Source organism: Rattus norvegicus, chromosome 17 (genome assembly GCF_021556685.1).
Source record: "Rattus norvegicus strain SHRSP/BbbUtx chromosome 17, alternate assembly SHRSP_T2T, whole genome shotgun sequence".
NCBI lineage: Eukaryota > Metazoa > Chordata > Mammalia > Rodentia > Muridae > Rattus > Rattus norvegicus.
Genome location: NC_141550.1, coordinates 68633134 through 68649970, shown reverse-complemented (window position 1 = coordinate 68649970; position 16837 = coordinate 68633134). Strand labels below are relative to the sequence as shown.

At 43.9% G+C, this 16837-nt stretch overlaps 1 protein-coding gene across 1 annotated transcript in view; it reads left to right on the top strand.

Annotated features, from left to right (window-relative positions):
* The window catches only part of Adarb2 (adenosine deaminase RNA specific B2), a 538180-nt gene that overhangs the window by 493628 nt on the left and 27715 nt on the right, over window positions 1-16837 (top strand). Inside the window, 1 exon segment of the mRNA NM_133302.2 lies at window positions 3241-3409. Within this exon segment, the coding sequence (NP_579836.1) occupies window positions 3241-3409 (169 nt within the window).

Genomic DNA, 16837 nt, shown 5'->3' with positions numbered 1-16837 from the left:
ATGTTCATGCATTGTAGAATAATACATTTTCATAATGCCATAATGCAAATAAAACAAAGATTGCCTAGATAACCATGTGGTAACTGTTAGAGGTTTTATTATAGAAAATGATGGGCTGGCTCACAAATACTCTTTCTAGGATAATTGAAGACAACTTGAATTTTTTAATTAGTATTTAAAAATACTTTCTTCTTATCTTGTACATTTGTGGGGAACTGGGAATTTTTGTTTGTTAAATTTTCTTGTTTCTAATGTTTAACTCTGATACACACACACACACACACACACACACACACAAACACACACACACACAAAATTACACCACTGGAGCAGCCATTATATTTTATTAGTTATGTTTCACTACTCCTTTTGGGCCTCTCCTGAGAAAATAAATATTCACCCAAAGAGTTCCTAAAGCATACTGCTACTCTAATTTCCTTACAATCAATCCAAAATAATAAGGATTTTAAAGTTATAAACATAATGAATGATGTGGCTGAAGGCCTCTGGGTATAAGAATTAGTAGAGTGTTCTAATGGGAGTGTCTATGGATACATGGCAGACAGGATTTTAAAGTTTCACATCTTCATTGTCTCAAGGACGTTCAATCCACTGCAGATTCTTTAAGGTCAATCCCCTGCAGTTGCTGGTTATATTGGCATTTCATTAGACTTGAAGTGGCATCTTCAATTCCCTCCTGCCTCTTGTAATTAGCCAAGAGAGAGCCAGAGCCAGAGGAAATGGTTTATAGGAGTTCACCAGCTCTTCAACTCAGCCTGGGATTAAGCGGACTCATCAGGGATAACACTAGAGAAGGCAAAAGTGAGCATAGGCAGGATCATCGCCCACACCTGGCTCCTGAGTTGAAACTAATCCAACCTCAAAAGTTTTGAGTTGGCTCTTAGGAAACATTGTAACTCAAATCAGGCTTTTTTTTTTTTTAATTCCTTGACATTAACAGATGGTGAAGATTTAGAAAGCTTTAAAAAAATACAATAGTCAACTTTCAAGGCCTGGAAAATGATACAGAATTGCCATCTTTGGATAATATACAGACAGCATAATTGGCAGAAGAGAGGAACAGCAAGTACCACATTCCCGGACAGTCTGCCTCCCGCATGGGGAGCAAGGTCTCTGACCTTTGGACAACACCGTTGAAGCTGTGAGGGTTACTGCTCCGTTCCCAACGCTGTCTGTCACAGAAAGCTACTGGTGGAAAGGACCCCATCCCAATTGTGCAAAAGTTCAGGATTAAAGTCAAGTTATCTCAAGTACTTTTGATACTTGTGGAGTGGAATGTACATAGAGATATATATTGATAATATGATATTGATAATATGATATCTCCCACTACTGCACAAAATAGTGAGCTTGGAAAGATGTTTTATATATATGTATCATTATAATGTCTTCATATCCACTCTCATGCCACTTCCAATTCTAGCGGTCCCCATCTTTCCTCCAAATAATAACTCCCCTTCTACTTTATATCATATGAGAGAAAAGCGGTTGTCTTTCTCCCCCAACCCCTTGTTTTTCATCCCTTCAATCCCCTTCCTACCCTTGCATAATCCCCCTTCCTACTTTCACAAGGTACATAAGTTTTTTCAGACCTTGATTCTGCACATGTGAGGAAGTATATAATATTTGTGGTGAACCTGCCTTATTTTGCTTAACCCGATTGTCTAGTTTCGCCTCCTCTGGCGGCAGTGGGGAACAAAATACCCTGACGAAAGCAATTTTAAAGGAGAAGAGGTTTGTTACCCTCTTTCTCTGCAGGAAAATTGGGGGAGGGGCTTGAAGCAGGTAGCCACACCCACAGTCGAGAACAGAGAGATAACAAGTGTATGTGTACTTTTAATTGATGCCAGATGCAGTCGATATGAATTGTCACACTGATGTCCTCCAGTCCCATCTGCTTTTATGTTCTTCCTCACAGCTGCATAAACGTCCTCTGAGTGTTTATACTGTGTTTTCTTCATTCATCCCCTGCTCGTGGCGTCTAGGCTACACCAGCCTTTTCATACCTGCCAGCTTCCCTAACCCTTACAGCCTAGTGGCTAAGCACCATGATACCCCTATTTTAAGATGAAGTCACCATGTCACGATGATTTTAAGTTCCTTTCCCTCGGTTATCTGACTAGTAAGTAGTAACACCGGAATTCAAATCCTGACCAGCTTGAGACACAAGCCCACCCAACAACTGTTTCTGATAACCTGAAAACCAGGTGTGGCTTTACAGTTAATTGTTAATGGCCGGGGGCGGGGGAGTGGAAAGACATTTCTGAACTAAGCCTCCTTGACCATAAGCAAGTATCTTTACTATGTGATTGCACTTAATTTGTAAAAGCTTCCTTAGAATCTATGTGCATGAGGCCTATTGGCTTATGCCTTTCTTTCTCACCTCTGGGGTATTTATCTGCATACATCCTGGGCTGGGAAAAGTTCTCCCCTTCTTGTTCTTTCTAGAAAGGCTTACGTACAACTGGTATCGTTATATCCTTAAATGTTCGGAAAAGTTTATTCTAAACAAATCAGAGAAACTGAAAAGAATAGTGCAATATCCTTGGGCATTTGTGGGGATTGTTCAGGACTCCCCGCAGATGCTAAGGATGCTCCAGTCTTTTATAAATGCTGTGATGTTTGCACATAACCTGTGCACCTCCTCCCATACACTCTCAATCACTGCTTGGTTACTTAGAATACCTAGTGCAATGCAGATGTGGTTTTGAAAATGGCCGTTGTACTATGTTGCTTAGGGAACAATAATAAGGAAAAGACCCAAACCAATTTTTGAACCAAATGTTTTTGGACCTCAGTTGGCTGAGTCCACAGCTCTAGAACCTGTAGTTATGGTGATCGAGCTGTGCTTCCCAACTTATAAAAATTACACATCTAAATTTTGATGTCCGCAAGTTGAGTGTTTGACTTTTTTGACAAATCACCCAATGATAGCTTTGTGCATCAAACGGGGATAAACAGGTGGCCCCAGAGAGTCTCTCAGACATTTGCTCTGCCAACCCCAGAGATATTTGACCAACCCCAGGCTAATATCTGCAGCTCAGATCTTAACCATGTTGCTGTTAAAATGAATAAATTCCATTCTGCATTCATTTCTAAGACCTGCCTCGTAAGCCCAGCCCTTTACCTTTGTCACACTTCTTTCCTTGGCCTCCACAATGCCTTGTGTCTCTGGACTGGTGTGCCTGCCATCTTTCATGGTTACTTCTTCTTTCCTAGTGAACAGCAGCAAACACATCGTCAGGAAGTTCCGAGGGCACCTGCGCACCAAGATTGAGTCTGGGGAAGGAACAGTCCCTGTGCGGGGCCCCAGTGCAGTCCAGACATGGGATGGCATCCTGCTGGGGGAGCAGCTAGTCACCATGTCCTGCACAGACAAGATTGCCAGGTAAGAGCACAGCTAGCTGTTCTGTTTCAAAGGTCATCTATAGACACCAATGGGACAGCCAAATAGTGGGCCCAAACTAGGCCTTAGTACTGAGTGGGGCCAGAGAAATACAGTGCTTGTCATCTGGGACTCAATTGCATAAGACATTGGCTTACATGTTCACATGTATGTTCATGTTGTATAAGTACACACATAGCAGCATGTGGAGACCAGAAGTTGATGCTCACTGCCTGTCTAGGTCAGGGTTTCTATTCCTGCACAGAACATCATGACCAAGAAGCAAGTTGGGGAGGAAAGGGTTTATTCAGCTTACACTTCCACATTGCTGTTCATCACCAAAGACATTCAGGACTGGAACTCAGGCAGGTCAGGAAGCAGGAGCTGATGCAGAGGCCATGGAGGGATGTTACTTACTGGCTTGCTTCCCCTGGCTTGTTCAGCTTGCTTTCTTATAGATTTCAGGACTACCAGCCCAGGGATGGCACCAACCACAATGGGCCCTCCCCTCCTTGATCACTAACTGAGAAAATGCCTTACAGCTGGATCTCATGGAGGCATTTCCTCAAGGGAGGCTCCTTTCTCTGTGATAACTCCAGCTTCTGTCAAGTTGACACAGAAAGCCAGCCAGCACAGTGCCTTTCCCAGTTTTTCTCCACCTTGACTTTTGAAATGGAGTCAGTCCCTGAATCTGGACCTCACCAATGGGCTAGACTGGCTGACCAGGGAGCGCCAGGAATTTTCCTATCTCTGACTCCCCAACACTGGGATTATAAGCACACACCAGCACACCAAGCTTTGTATGTGTGTTCCAGTATGTCAAACTCAGACCCTTGTGTCAGCAAGAACTTTCCCAATTAAGTCATCACCCCAGTCCTTGCCCTTCTGTATTTTCATTCCATGCGCTTGAGGTAAAAACGCCTTTGGAACGAATGTACCCAGAAATTTCTAGTTTCCACAGCAAACATTCCAAACCTCTATGACTTAGGGATTAATTCTACTTCTGTTGCAATGTAGATTGTAGCGCATTAATTTATGGGGGAAAAAAAATCTGCCATCTCTGAACAGTGTGGTCATCGTCAGGACACAGAACTGATCGGGGTCCACGAGGGCTTTTCTCTGCCGTCTTTTACTTTCCAATAAAGGTGTGAAGTAACTCCATGGGCTGTTTGCACAGAGGAGCAGCCTCAGCACCAAGGTGAACAGAAGGAGAAGGAATTGGCAGAAAGGGCATCTCGGTATCTTCGCAGAACTCCTGCTAGTTGAAAGAGGCCTTAGTGGGGTATGAGCTGCCCCTCTCAGCTCAGCCTCATCCTGATACCCAAGATCTACTCCCTGGCCCCTGTCCACCACAGGTCCGGTGCCAAAAGATGCCATGCCTGATATGTGAACTTTGTTTGAAAATAGTCACGGGATATACAGGCAGAGGGGTCATAACAGCTCGAATTTACTTGAAAGAGTCATAAACCATTGCCTAAAATGGTTAAAAGAATCAGGGGCATCTGGTTAAGAACTCTGGATGCACAATCATGAGGACTGCTGTTCTGAGCCCAGTGCCCACAAAATAATAATAATAATAATAATAATAATAATAATAATAATAATAATAATAATAAGTTTTTGGGTCCTACAAAGACCTATAACTCCAGCTCTGAGGGATCTTAGATCTTCTGTCCTCGATGATAGCACAGACAAGTACACCCATTCATTCACAGAGGAAGAGAGAGAGAGAGAGAGAGAGAGAGAGAGAGAGAGACTCAAACATGCACAGACACATAAACAAACAATCAAACTCTTTAAAACTGGGTGGGTCAGAAGCTCCTTTGGAAACCATGATAAATGGACTGATCTGTCCTTTATAACCGAGTTCTGTGTGGAGATGGGGAGACTGACTGACCATCCTAGGCTAATGCAGCTTCTAAGCAAGCACACACCCCAAAATTTCAATGAACCCTACGATTTCCTATACAAGTGCGTTCGCAGCTGCAGCCAGTTCAGAAACGGGAATCTTGGTCTTGGAAGACATACATGGGATGGCGTGGGGAGGCTGGAGGGGAAATAAAGACCAAGGACCCAAGGAAAGCAGGAATCGTCTTACATGTAGCATCCTCAACTTCCTGTCACCAATATAGGATCTAGAGAGTATAATACAAGCTGTACCCCACAATCCCAAGAGATCCCCCAGTAAAGCAAGCCCCAGGAAGCACGGGTTGTGTTCCCAGTACCTAGGCAAGACTGGGGATATCCCACATGTTTGACAACAATACATGAGTCAACTGAACCTGGGTGAAACTGCATACCCTCAAGAGATGGTGTTCGTCCTACGGAAGAGAACACAGAGCCAGGAGTGAGGAGGGTTAAATTCTGCCTGCATTTCAAGGTAGGGACATCAGACATGGAACAATGTAGGGGAATACAGTGTCACTTCAACCCTCAGAAGTCAGCATCCCAGGTCTCAGGTAGGTCGAGGACGCCTTGCAATATCCTCTGCTCTACCACTCTGTGAGAATTCTACAGCAGGGAAAACACGAGCCTCTGTCAACGGTGATTCCAAACTCTCCTGGGAAATTACCAAGTAGCTATAGAAGAAAAGAGTACCATTTAGGCCCTAACTTTGATTGCCCCTGGCTCGGTAGAACAAAGAGGGGGCTAAATGATCATAAATCAAAGCACTGATTCCTACATCACAGGGAACAGCCGAGATAGTCTTCAAACAGCTCATCTTTGAAAAGAAAACGTATTCCTCTTTGCAATGTTTTCATCTAGTCTTGGAGTAACGAGGGGGTGGGGGAGGAGCAGACTTTTCGCTTTAACAAAAATTCTCCTGATACCCTCAGACGACGCCAGTTTTTCTAAGTTAATTCTATGGCTCCCCAGAAAAATGAAGTAAATTAATGCTACAGAAATGAAGTCTTGTCGCAGAGATCTTAAACATCGATAGGCAGTAAATTAAACAGGGGCTACAAAACCCGCCTTATATTGGTGGCAGGCAAGTCTATCAATGGTAGTGCTCAAAAGACAGGGCTTTATCTTCTTAATAAAATTCCCTCTGGGGGAAAAAAGCATCAGCTGCAGGGATAGTCAAATGATGTCCTGGATGGAGAACCATTGTAGACTGTTCTCTCTTGGTGTTTTTGGTCGATGCTTCGGTGGTGGTGGTGGTGGTGGTGGTGGTGGTGGTGGTGGTGGTGGTGGTGACAGCTTGAGGTTTTTTTTGTTTGGTTTGGTCTGTGTCTCTCTCTCGTCTCTCTGTCTCTGTCTCTGTCTCTCTGTCTCTGTGTGTGTCTCGCTCTCTCCCTCTCTCTCTCTCTTCTCTCTGTGTCTCTCTCCCTGATTATTCCTCTGTCTTTCTGTCTTTCTTGTTGCATCTGTCTCTTATCCATCTATCTCTGTATCTCCCTGTATCTAACTACTCTCTCTCTCTCTCTCTCTCTCTCTCTCTCTCTCTCTCTCTCTCTCATTCTCACTCACTCTCCCCTTGTCTCAGTATCTTTCTGTCTCTCTTTCTTTCTCTTATCTCTTACCTCCACTACTCCGTCCTTTTCTCCCTCACTTCCATTCCTCCATTTATTTACTGCTCCGCGCACACACTTCTCAATCGGTGAGTTTCTGAGGCTCACGCTAAGTGGTCAGCTTAATCCCTTCTCATCACCCAGCATGCCATCCTTCCCTACCCTGCAGGGAATGCTGGGAAAGTTGCAGCCTTAGCCTCCTTGTCTCCCATCCCATCACACCGCCTGTCTCCTGCCCTGAAATGGTAGGGGTGCAGTGCCTAATGCCGCTGCTTGTGTCTGAGCCTGACCTTCACGCGATCGCTGATGCCAGTTGATTTGCATGGTGTCTGTCACAGTGAGATGCACACGATGGCTCTTGATAAATGGTGCTTATTGGTAATGATGATGAGGACAGGGCACTGATGGCCACAAGAGTGAGAGAAATAATACACCCGCTCTAAACAGTGCTGTCCGCATCAGGCTAAAGCAACTGGCATAGAAACACTTCCTTGTGCCTCCTCCACAGCCAGACAGACCCTGAGCAGAAGAGGCAGAAGTGAATGCTCATACAGGAGCTATTCCAGAACAGAAGCGCATTTGCCACTTCTGAGCTGGGACATATGTTGCGCTGACGGTTCAAGACCATAAGCATCTGCAGCGTTCGTTATTTGTACGAAAGCTCCGCAAAGAGGCAGCCTGCTAATGTGTGTGTTCGTCTGTTTTGTAGCCTGTAGGAAAACAAAATTTCAACCTAGGGCTTAAATAATGTTCAAAGCAGAGGGCCTTCACACACAAGTGCAGATGAAACCTTCTCGCTGGGTGGATTAGTGGCGCTCGATGCCCTGGAGAGTGAGGCCATGAGTTCCCAAAGGCCCGGGAGCCATAGTCTATAAAATACTCTTGGGGACACACTTGGCTGTGTATATAGCCCACAACACATGCCGTACCGCACCCAGTATCACACCACGTTGGAACCAGCTAGACCCTCGTGAGTCATTCTTAAACTTCAAGCAGCTTTGAAAATCAGATGTTAAATACAGTCATTATTAAAAAATGAAAAAGCAAACTTCAGCTAAATTATACTTAAAACAACAAACGCTCCAAATTTGCCACTTCAGAATTACCTAGCCAACACACGTGCTTTTGGAATTATTTACACCTGCTATGTCCACACAGAGGACTATAACGTTTTTACAAAGTCATGAACTACTGCTCGAATCATCCTGTCTCCTGTTGAGTCTGTGCAGGCAGTCCAACATTGGTCAAGACATAGCACTTACATGGTGGGAACTGGCATGAGCTTCAAGAACAAGCTCTGTGCTGTCTTTGAGGGGAGGAAGCTAACTGCTACCAGTATATTAAGACCAATGAGTGTAGACAGATTCTAGAAATAACACGTGTGAACCTGGCCTGGCATATATTGTCTGTTTTTAGGAATCTTCATTCTTTCTTAGAATTCATTCTAACTCCAAACTCTAAGCTTCTGTGAGCAGGAACCCCACCCCGAACCACTCTCTCTTTCTCATGTGTGTGTGTGTGTGTGTGTGTGTGTGTGTGTGTGTGTGTGTCTGTGTGTCTGTGTGTGTCTGTGTGTGTCTGTGTTTTTCTGTGTGTCTGTGTGTGCTTGTGTGTGTGTGTCTATGTGTGTGTCTGTGTTTTTCTGCGTGTCTGTGTGTGCTGGTGTGTGTGTCTGTGTATGTCTCTGTGTGTGTCTGTGTGTGTGTGTGTGTGCGTGTATTCATGTGTTTGCAAGGCCACATGCAGATCCTCAATCATGTCTCTACGTTGTTGTTGTTGTTTTTGTTGTTGTTGTTGTTGTTGTTGTTGTTGTTGTTTAAGATAAGACCTCTCACTGAGCCTGGAATTCCTTGACTCAGTTAAATTGACTAGTCAGGGATCCTCCTGTCTCAGCCATCCCCCAATGCTGGTGTTACAGGCACATGGCACCACACCCGTCTCTTTTTTGTTGTTGTTATATGTGAGGTCAGGTCCTCGTGTCTGAACGGCAAGCACTTTATCCAGTGAACCATCACCTCATGTCTTTATCCACACCATACACTCAGTGTCACAATCACCGCCTGCACGTACAAGTTACCAAGTTGATGAAGGAAGCAGAGACAGTCAGGAGGGACAGTGGAAAACGTTAATCAATGAGAAACTGAGGCAACTGTAAAGACCATACAGCTTCAGATCCCCTTTTAGCAAGTCCTCAGAGTGCCTTGCTAAGTTGAAAGGGGCTTGCAGTGGGTGGAAACACTAGCCGGAGGCTGGCAGACACTACCCGTGTTTGTCCTTGTTGCTGACAAGTTGTGACTTTTCTGAGGAGGTGTGAAACTAACCACTGTCTACAAAGGGATAAAAGTGATTCATTCAAGCTCATCCTGCAGGGTACAATGGGTCTGTTAGGGTCGCTATGGAGTGTGAGCAGCTAAGGACAGCTAAATCCCACTCCAAGTCAACAAAGCCCCACCTACCAAATTCCTATTCATTCTCTGTAGGCCTAAGTCTACTGCAGAATTGAATTCAGAGTGTTACCTTGTGTTACAGCAGTAGAGGTAACTATACATACAAGCAACATAAGGCATACATAAAACCAGACTCTGGGAAAGATGTTTATTTGTCTCATCCGTGCCCTTGTGGGTGACTCTGCTGCTTTCAGTAACTGCCTAACTGCCTAACCGTGGGGAAAGTGGTGTACCCAGTTTGCTACATGATGGAGTCAGTGTGGCCAAGATTCAGAGGGTCAGTCTTGCTACATGACTACACTACCTTTAAGAACCAACTCATTAGTTAGTGACAGGAATACTGTTGAGACTCATAGTAAAAAGATATTTGAAACATCATTAAGAGATTGAGGAGGAAGAGAAGAACCCAGGTTCTGTCCCACCAATTGCACAATGTTGAGTCACAGTGACTCTCTCAGGGTGCCCAGTGGTGTGCATGGGGTCAATGGTTGGTGAATCTTTACTAGCTAAATAATGACTAAAATCTCTTTCTTCTACAGGACACCTAAGTTATAAAACTTTAATATATGTATAATGCAATTGAGTATGGTGTAGAAACTAGTGTTTTATTGTGTGTCTGGTGGTACCATGGGTGTGTGGTATATTATATGTTCTTGTGTGTGGTATATTATATGTTGTGTGTGTATGTGTGTATGTGTCTGTGTGTATGTGTGTATGTATATGTGTGTATGTGTCTGTGTGTATGTGTGTGTATGTATGTGTGTGTATGTGTCTGTGTATGTGTGTGTATGTGTGTATGTATGTGTGTGTATGTGTCTGTGTATGTGTATGTGTATGTGTGTATGTGTCTGTGTATGTGTGTGTATGTATGTATTCATGCATTCAGAGCAGTGTGCACATGTGGGTGTGTCAATGTAAAGAGCGGAGGCAAAGGTCTGATTCTTCTGTCCCTCTCTGGCTTACTCTTCAAGACTTGGTGTCTCACTGAATTCAGCTCACCAGGGTTAGCAATGAGCCCGAGCTTCTGCCTGTCTCTGCCTCCATGGTATTAGAGCTACAGACACGAGCCCTGTAAGCAGGTTTTTATGTGAGTGCCGGAAAACTGAACTCGGGTCGTTAGGCTTGCATCACAAGAACTTTTAGCAACTGAGCCATCTCCCAGGCACCTGGAGACTAATGTTTTTTAAAGATTGCAGTCTTCCCACCAAAGCTAAGAAGTTATTTGTGCTGCCCATAGGTTTTAGGGAGGTATTTAATATCAAATGAACCTACTGCTTTTTCTTTTCAAGAAAATAAGTCTTATATCCCATGATGCTTGGACCCCAACCCTGCATATTTTGTAGCTTAGAACTGCCTGTCTCTCTCAGTAAATGCAGTTCTGTTTGAGCACTACAAAAAAATGAGTCCAGATGACTTCTTCTCACTCCTTATTTCACATGTTAAGATGAAAACAAATCGATAAAATGGTGTTTTTAATTAAGGTGGAGGGAGCACACCCACTAGACAAATCTGGTTCTCTTTGCAAATTCCCTGAGATACTGAAACAAAATGAACTGGAGCCTGACGTATGTAAGGAATCCAAACAATTAGCACAGCTATATCATTTTCCACTTGCGGATCAAAATATTACATGGGCTTCTCTGTTTGTGATCAATGGCACCTACATGATGGTATTGCTAAGTAACAACAGCCATTCTTCTGGGTACAAAATCTTATGAGTAAAAATTGATTTCATTTTACAGTGCCAGTGGTAAGATCGGTTTTATGGAAAAACAAGAAAATGATTCAGAAAGCTTGGAATTTCTGTGGTGTGTTATGAGCTGTAAAATAGCACTGCGCAGAAAACCTTTACCAATAGTTACTTGCCAGCTAATGTTGGAAAGTATTCTTCCTTCTGCCTAGATATCGGGACTCTCAATAGAACTCCATCCTTCCCAGCACTCTGTCCTTTCTTCCGTTTGAACATGGATAGCTAAAGCCCAAGGTAGACAGTAGTAGCTCTCATTGTGGACTACACCCTGATAGTTCTAATTCCTTATCAAGAGATGAGACCCTCACGGGAACACCAACGAAACCCCTTGATGACCCATATCATGATTGTTTTTATGAGACCTTAATGTTCCTCTAAGCAATATCCAATGAATGGATTTCTCTTTTATAACAGTACATTACCACTATACTTTTTCTTCAATGCAGCTTTTGTGCACATGCACACACTCACTCGCCCACATAGAAACGTACACATAGACGCATATACATAAAAACGTAAAGAAATCAAAATAAAAGAAAATTAAGCTAAAACCCTGGAGGCGATTCACAAGCCCTGTGTAGGAAGAACTACCTCCCTTATGAGTGACAGAATCTCACAAAAACTGGACTAAATCTCAGCCTAAGTGTCCCTGTAATGGAAAGCTGGGCCAAGATGATCTCGATCAAGGCCATCTCAAGCTATCTAGGGAGACCCCATTCCATGGAATCAAGGGCTAGGATTCTAGCTCAGTGATAAGAGTACTTGCCTGATTTTGTTAATTCTTGAATTACCCTAGATCCCTAGAACAAACGAAACTCAAGACGGATGATCAAAATGTGAATGCTTCACTCCTTCTTTAAATGAGGAAAAAGAATACCCTTGGCAGGGAAGGGAGAGGCAAAGATTAAAACAGAGACTGAAGGAACACCCATTCAGAGCCTGCCCCACATGTGGCCCATACATATACAGCCACCCAATTAGACAAGATGGATGAAGCAAAGAAGTGCAGACCGACAGGAGCCGGACGTAGATCGCTCCTGAGAGACACAGCCAGAATACAGCAAATACAGAGGCGAATGCCAGCAGCAAACCACTGAACTGAGAATAGGTCCCCTGTTGAAGGAATCAGAGAAAGAACTGGAAGAGCTTGAAGGGGCTCGAGACCCCAAAAGTACAACAATGCCAAGCAACCAGAGCTTCGCAATGAATATCCTAGTAAGAGCACCAGTGGAAGGGGAAGCCCTGGGTCCTGCTAAGACTGAACCCCCAGTGAACTAGTCTATGGGGGGAGGGCGGCAATGGGGGGAGGGTTGGGAGGGGAACACCCATAAGGAAGGGGAGGGGGGAGGGGGATGTTTGCCCGGAAACCGGGAAAGGGAATAACACTCGAAATGTATATAAGAAATACTCAAGTTAATAAAAAAAAAAAAGAGTACTTGCCTGATATTCAAGCTTCAGGTCCTATCCCCAGCACCATCATCATCATCATCATCATCATCATAGTAATAATGAACTTTTAAAATCTCCAAGGTAAAAGAGGATGACTCAATTAAGAACGTACCATGGCATATACATATGCTTTGAATCCTCATTTCTCTACAGTACGAGACAGGAGGATTACCATAAGTTTGAGACAATCCTAGGCTATATATGAAGTTCAAAGCCATCTAGGACTATGGAGTGAACATCTGTCTCAAGTAAAGAGAAATACCATAAAGAAATATTAGGAAAATATAAAGAAATGTCAGCTAGTATCCCAATTGTCACTATTTCTATATTCCTGTTAATCTTTTTTTTTAATTCACATTTTTTTCTACAGCTAAGATTTTTTTTAATGTGTAGAAATTGGCTTACAAACTGTTGCTCAAAACTATAGCCAGGGCTCCTGTTAAAATAACCAGCACTTTAACGTGAGCGTATTAACTGCTAGTAGTTAGGTGGTCAGCTGCTTCCATCCCTGTTGCTGGATGCCTGCAGTGTCTCCAGGTTGTTGCTAGTATGAGGAGTGCTCCCAAAGAACCCTACGTGCAGACACTTTGTTCTAGATCTCAGCTTCCCTATGTAGGACCTGTACTGGAGGGGTAAATGGTGGCTTCTCAAAAAAAGGACAAAGGACAAAATGGAATTCCCTGGGATGTAGGTAACTGAATAGGCAGTTCTAAAGATACTTGTCTTCCCAGAACCTATGACTCCAACTTCATATGGCAGAATTCATGGTGGCATGTACCCTACCTCAGATGGCTTCTGGAGGCAACCACATATGTCCTTGTAAAGGAGAGGCAGAGAAAGTATGGAGATAGGCACACGAACATGCACATGGCAAAAGGCAGAGAGTTTGGAGGGATGTGGGCACAACCCAAAAGTATCAACAACTGTCACCAGCAGCTGGAATTGTGGGGGTGGATCCTCCCCAGAGCCTCCAGGGGAAGTACAGCCAGGCAGGTTGACAGCTTGACTTCAGACCCCTCATCTCCAGAATCATAAAAGGTGTGTTTCTGCTGTTTGGGGCCATATTGAAGAGGCCGTGTGTTATAGATGTCTTAGGAAAGCAATACATCACGAGAAAAGTTACTTATGTAGCTTAACTCTGGAAAACCATGAAGCCAGATAAAAATTACAGAAAAGTATGTTCCTAAAATCCCAGCTCTAACAGCACCCTTAAAAACTGAGTGAACCTACAGAAAGTGGGCCATTTTACCTCATCGGTGAAAATTGACCTTCAGAACCACAAAGTTAAAGCTGAGTAGCACATCACCAACCAACAATAGCCCTTGGATAGAGGAACAGGTGATGGTAGCTGTAACCATGGCCACATCCCTATATACATGGTCTGTTTTCACACTCTGAGCAGCCTTCTCACAGGCAAAAGGCTCCTTAAAGACAGGGGAAACCAGAGCAGAAGTTGAATAGCATATGCAAATCTAAATCTTCTGGAACTAATGTCCCTTTAGATATGGCTTCTGATTTTAAGTACCTGGACCTGATTATTGATCACAACATCTCTTTAAATAAAGGAATTAAAACTTTCTCCATTAGAAGAAGAAGAAACAAAGATATAGAATATATGAAATAAATATATGTGTGAATAAAAAGAAGAAAAAGGGGGTTGGGGATTTAGCTCAGTGGTAGAGCGCTTGCCTAGCAAGCGCAAGGCCCTGGGTTCGGTTCCCAGCTCCGAAAAAAAAAAAGAAAGAAAGAAAAAGAAGAAAAAGAAGAAGAGGGAGAGGGAGGAGGGGAAAAGGAGGAGGACTAAGAGGAGGAGGAGAATGAGGAGGAAGAGGAGGAGGAAGAGGAGGAGGAAGAGGAGGAAGAGGAGGAGGAAGGGAGGGGGAAGAAGAGGAAGAGGAGGAGGGGGGGAGGAAGAAGAAGAGGAAGAAGAAGAAGAAGAAGAAGAAGAAGAAGAAGAAGAAGAAGAAGAAGAAGAAGAAGAAGAAGAAGAAGAAGAAGAAGAAGAAGAAGAATTTTTCAAAAACCGATTGCTTGCTTTCTGAAGAAGCAGACACCCAGCTTCTTAGATTCTGACTGTGAAAGGAATGCTCGCCCTCCAAGCAAAGACCTGTTATTCCACATTCTCTCCAAGCTGCTCCTTCTTCTCTGCACCTAGGACCCTAAAAGAAAGTTCTGACATCCTTCCTTCTTAATTTGTCGGCAGACTCCTCAGCTGTAGCACATTACAAATTCCATAGACGTCAAAAGAGGATGATGTACTATTTTCTCATCTCTTTTTTTTTTTCTTGTGGGGAGCGTAGTACTGGGGATTCAGTCTAGGGCTCCATGCATACAAAACATGTACCCCATCATGGAGTCACACTCCTAGCCTTTCCCACATCCTTTTTGAGACAGGGTTTTCCTATGTAGTCTAGGGTGGCCATGGAACTTTCTAGGTAGCCCAGTTGGCCTAGAGCTCATGGTAGCCCTGCATCAATATCCCAAAAGGTTGAGACTAACCTCATTCACAACTCTGCTCACCTCCAAAGACTTTCTACTATTATTTCACCTGGAGCTCTGGCGATTTTTATAACAGCCTTTAAGAAAGTCTTGTACAATCTCTCACGATGGAAACAGAATGATCAAGTGGATGATACTTATCAGATACAGAAGCAACCGCAACAAGTCAAAGACGGTGTGGCACCTGTTACTAGTGCAAACACCCGCTGAGGTGGCCAGAATGACCAGATTAGTACCCACAGAGGTACAGGTCGCTGCATGGCTCCCAGACTCTGCTCAGAGGTATGGAAACAGCAGAGGTCTAAGAATCTAGTTCTGCAGAAGAAACATGGCTATCTAGATCAGTGAGTATATGGAAAGAAAACGAGAGAGAGACAGCATAATCTGAAACAGTCCTAGGTGTCCTAATGAATGTCTGGGGAGAGTGGTTGTGCAGGCAGACTGTTGGATGTCGGGAATTCGCATGGGAGGAGGTACACAGACAAAGCCAGAGAGCAGGGGAGGTACTCTAGAGCAGCCCTTGCTAGGGACATAGTGATATGTACCACAGACAATAAGGCAAGCAGTGTGATTTTACTTTCTGTGAATATACTGTGATTTATTAGGTCGGGTCTGTACTAAATGGTAGCATAATTGCTTCCAGTCTTCTTCTGTCTTCTTTAGTTTGCTTCCTGTTTATGGCAAATCTGTAAAGACTAGCCTGATGCATACACCCTACTTTACTGACGCATACCCCTGGGATGAGCTCCTACAAGTCCTGCTATTCACTCAAAGGGTTATCACTCTTCTTCACCTATTAAAAAAAAAGTGGAACACGGTTAATCAACTAGGAATGGGTTGGCCGAGTGACTCTGGTTTGTATTATTACCTGTCTTCATAAACGTGGAGGGAAAGTGGTGTGACACGAAGGAAATGTGTGGAGGAAACAGTTATTACCTCCCAGACAGATGTGAAATTGATTTTCTGTGGTCTCTCAGTGGATTGGAAGGCAGAACAGCATTAGTACGGCCATGTTCCAATGGCCTTTGACCTTTACCAGCAACGCAATCACCTGGAAGTCCTGTTAAAATGCAACTGCTAGACTTCTCCCCAGAGGTTCTGATTTGGCAGGACTGCCATGGGGCCTGAGAGTATGTGCTTCAGTCAAGGGCCCATCCCTGCCTGTGTCACTCAGGTGCCACACTGGGAGGACCACTGAGCAGCCATATGCTCAAAGCAGCAAAAAGTGGTCCAGGATGGCCAAGTGAGCAGCGTCTGGATGTGTATTTTATCTGACATTTTTTACTCCAAAATTTCCATCAACTACTCAAATACTAAAGCTTCAGCACTGAATGACCTTGGAATAACGTGGCCAAAAACAAACAAAACAAGTAAACAAACAAAAACAGGACCGCCCAGACTCGCCCCAACCAATCAGATAATACATTTGGGGACTGTGCTGGATAGTTTATGAGTACTTAACAAAGTAGAGTCAGCTGGAAAAAGAAACCTCAATTAAGGAATTTTCCGTGTCAGACTGGCCTAGAGGTGTGTCTGTGGGGCGTTTTCTTGATTAATGATTGATAGGAGAGTTCTCACCCTACTGTGGGTAATAGCACCATTCCTGGACAGGTGGCCCTGGGTGCTATAAGCAAAGTAACTGAGCCAGCCATGAGGAGCTGCATTCCTCCACATCCTCTGCTTCAGGTCCTGTCTCCGGACTCCTGCCTGGAGTCCCTACCCTGGCTTCCCTCAGAGATGTAGTATAACTTGGGGTTGTAAGATGAAAAACTGC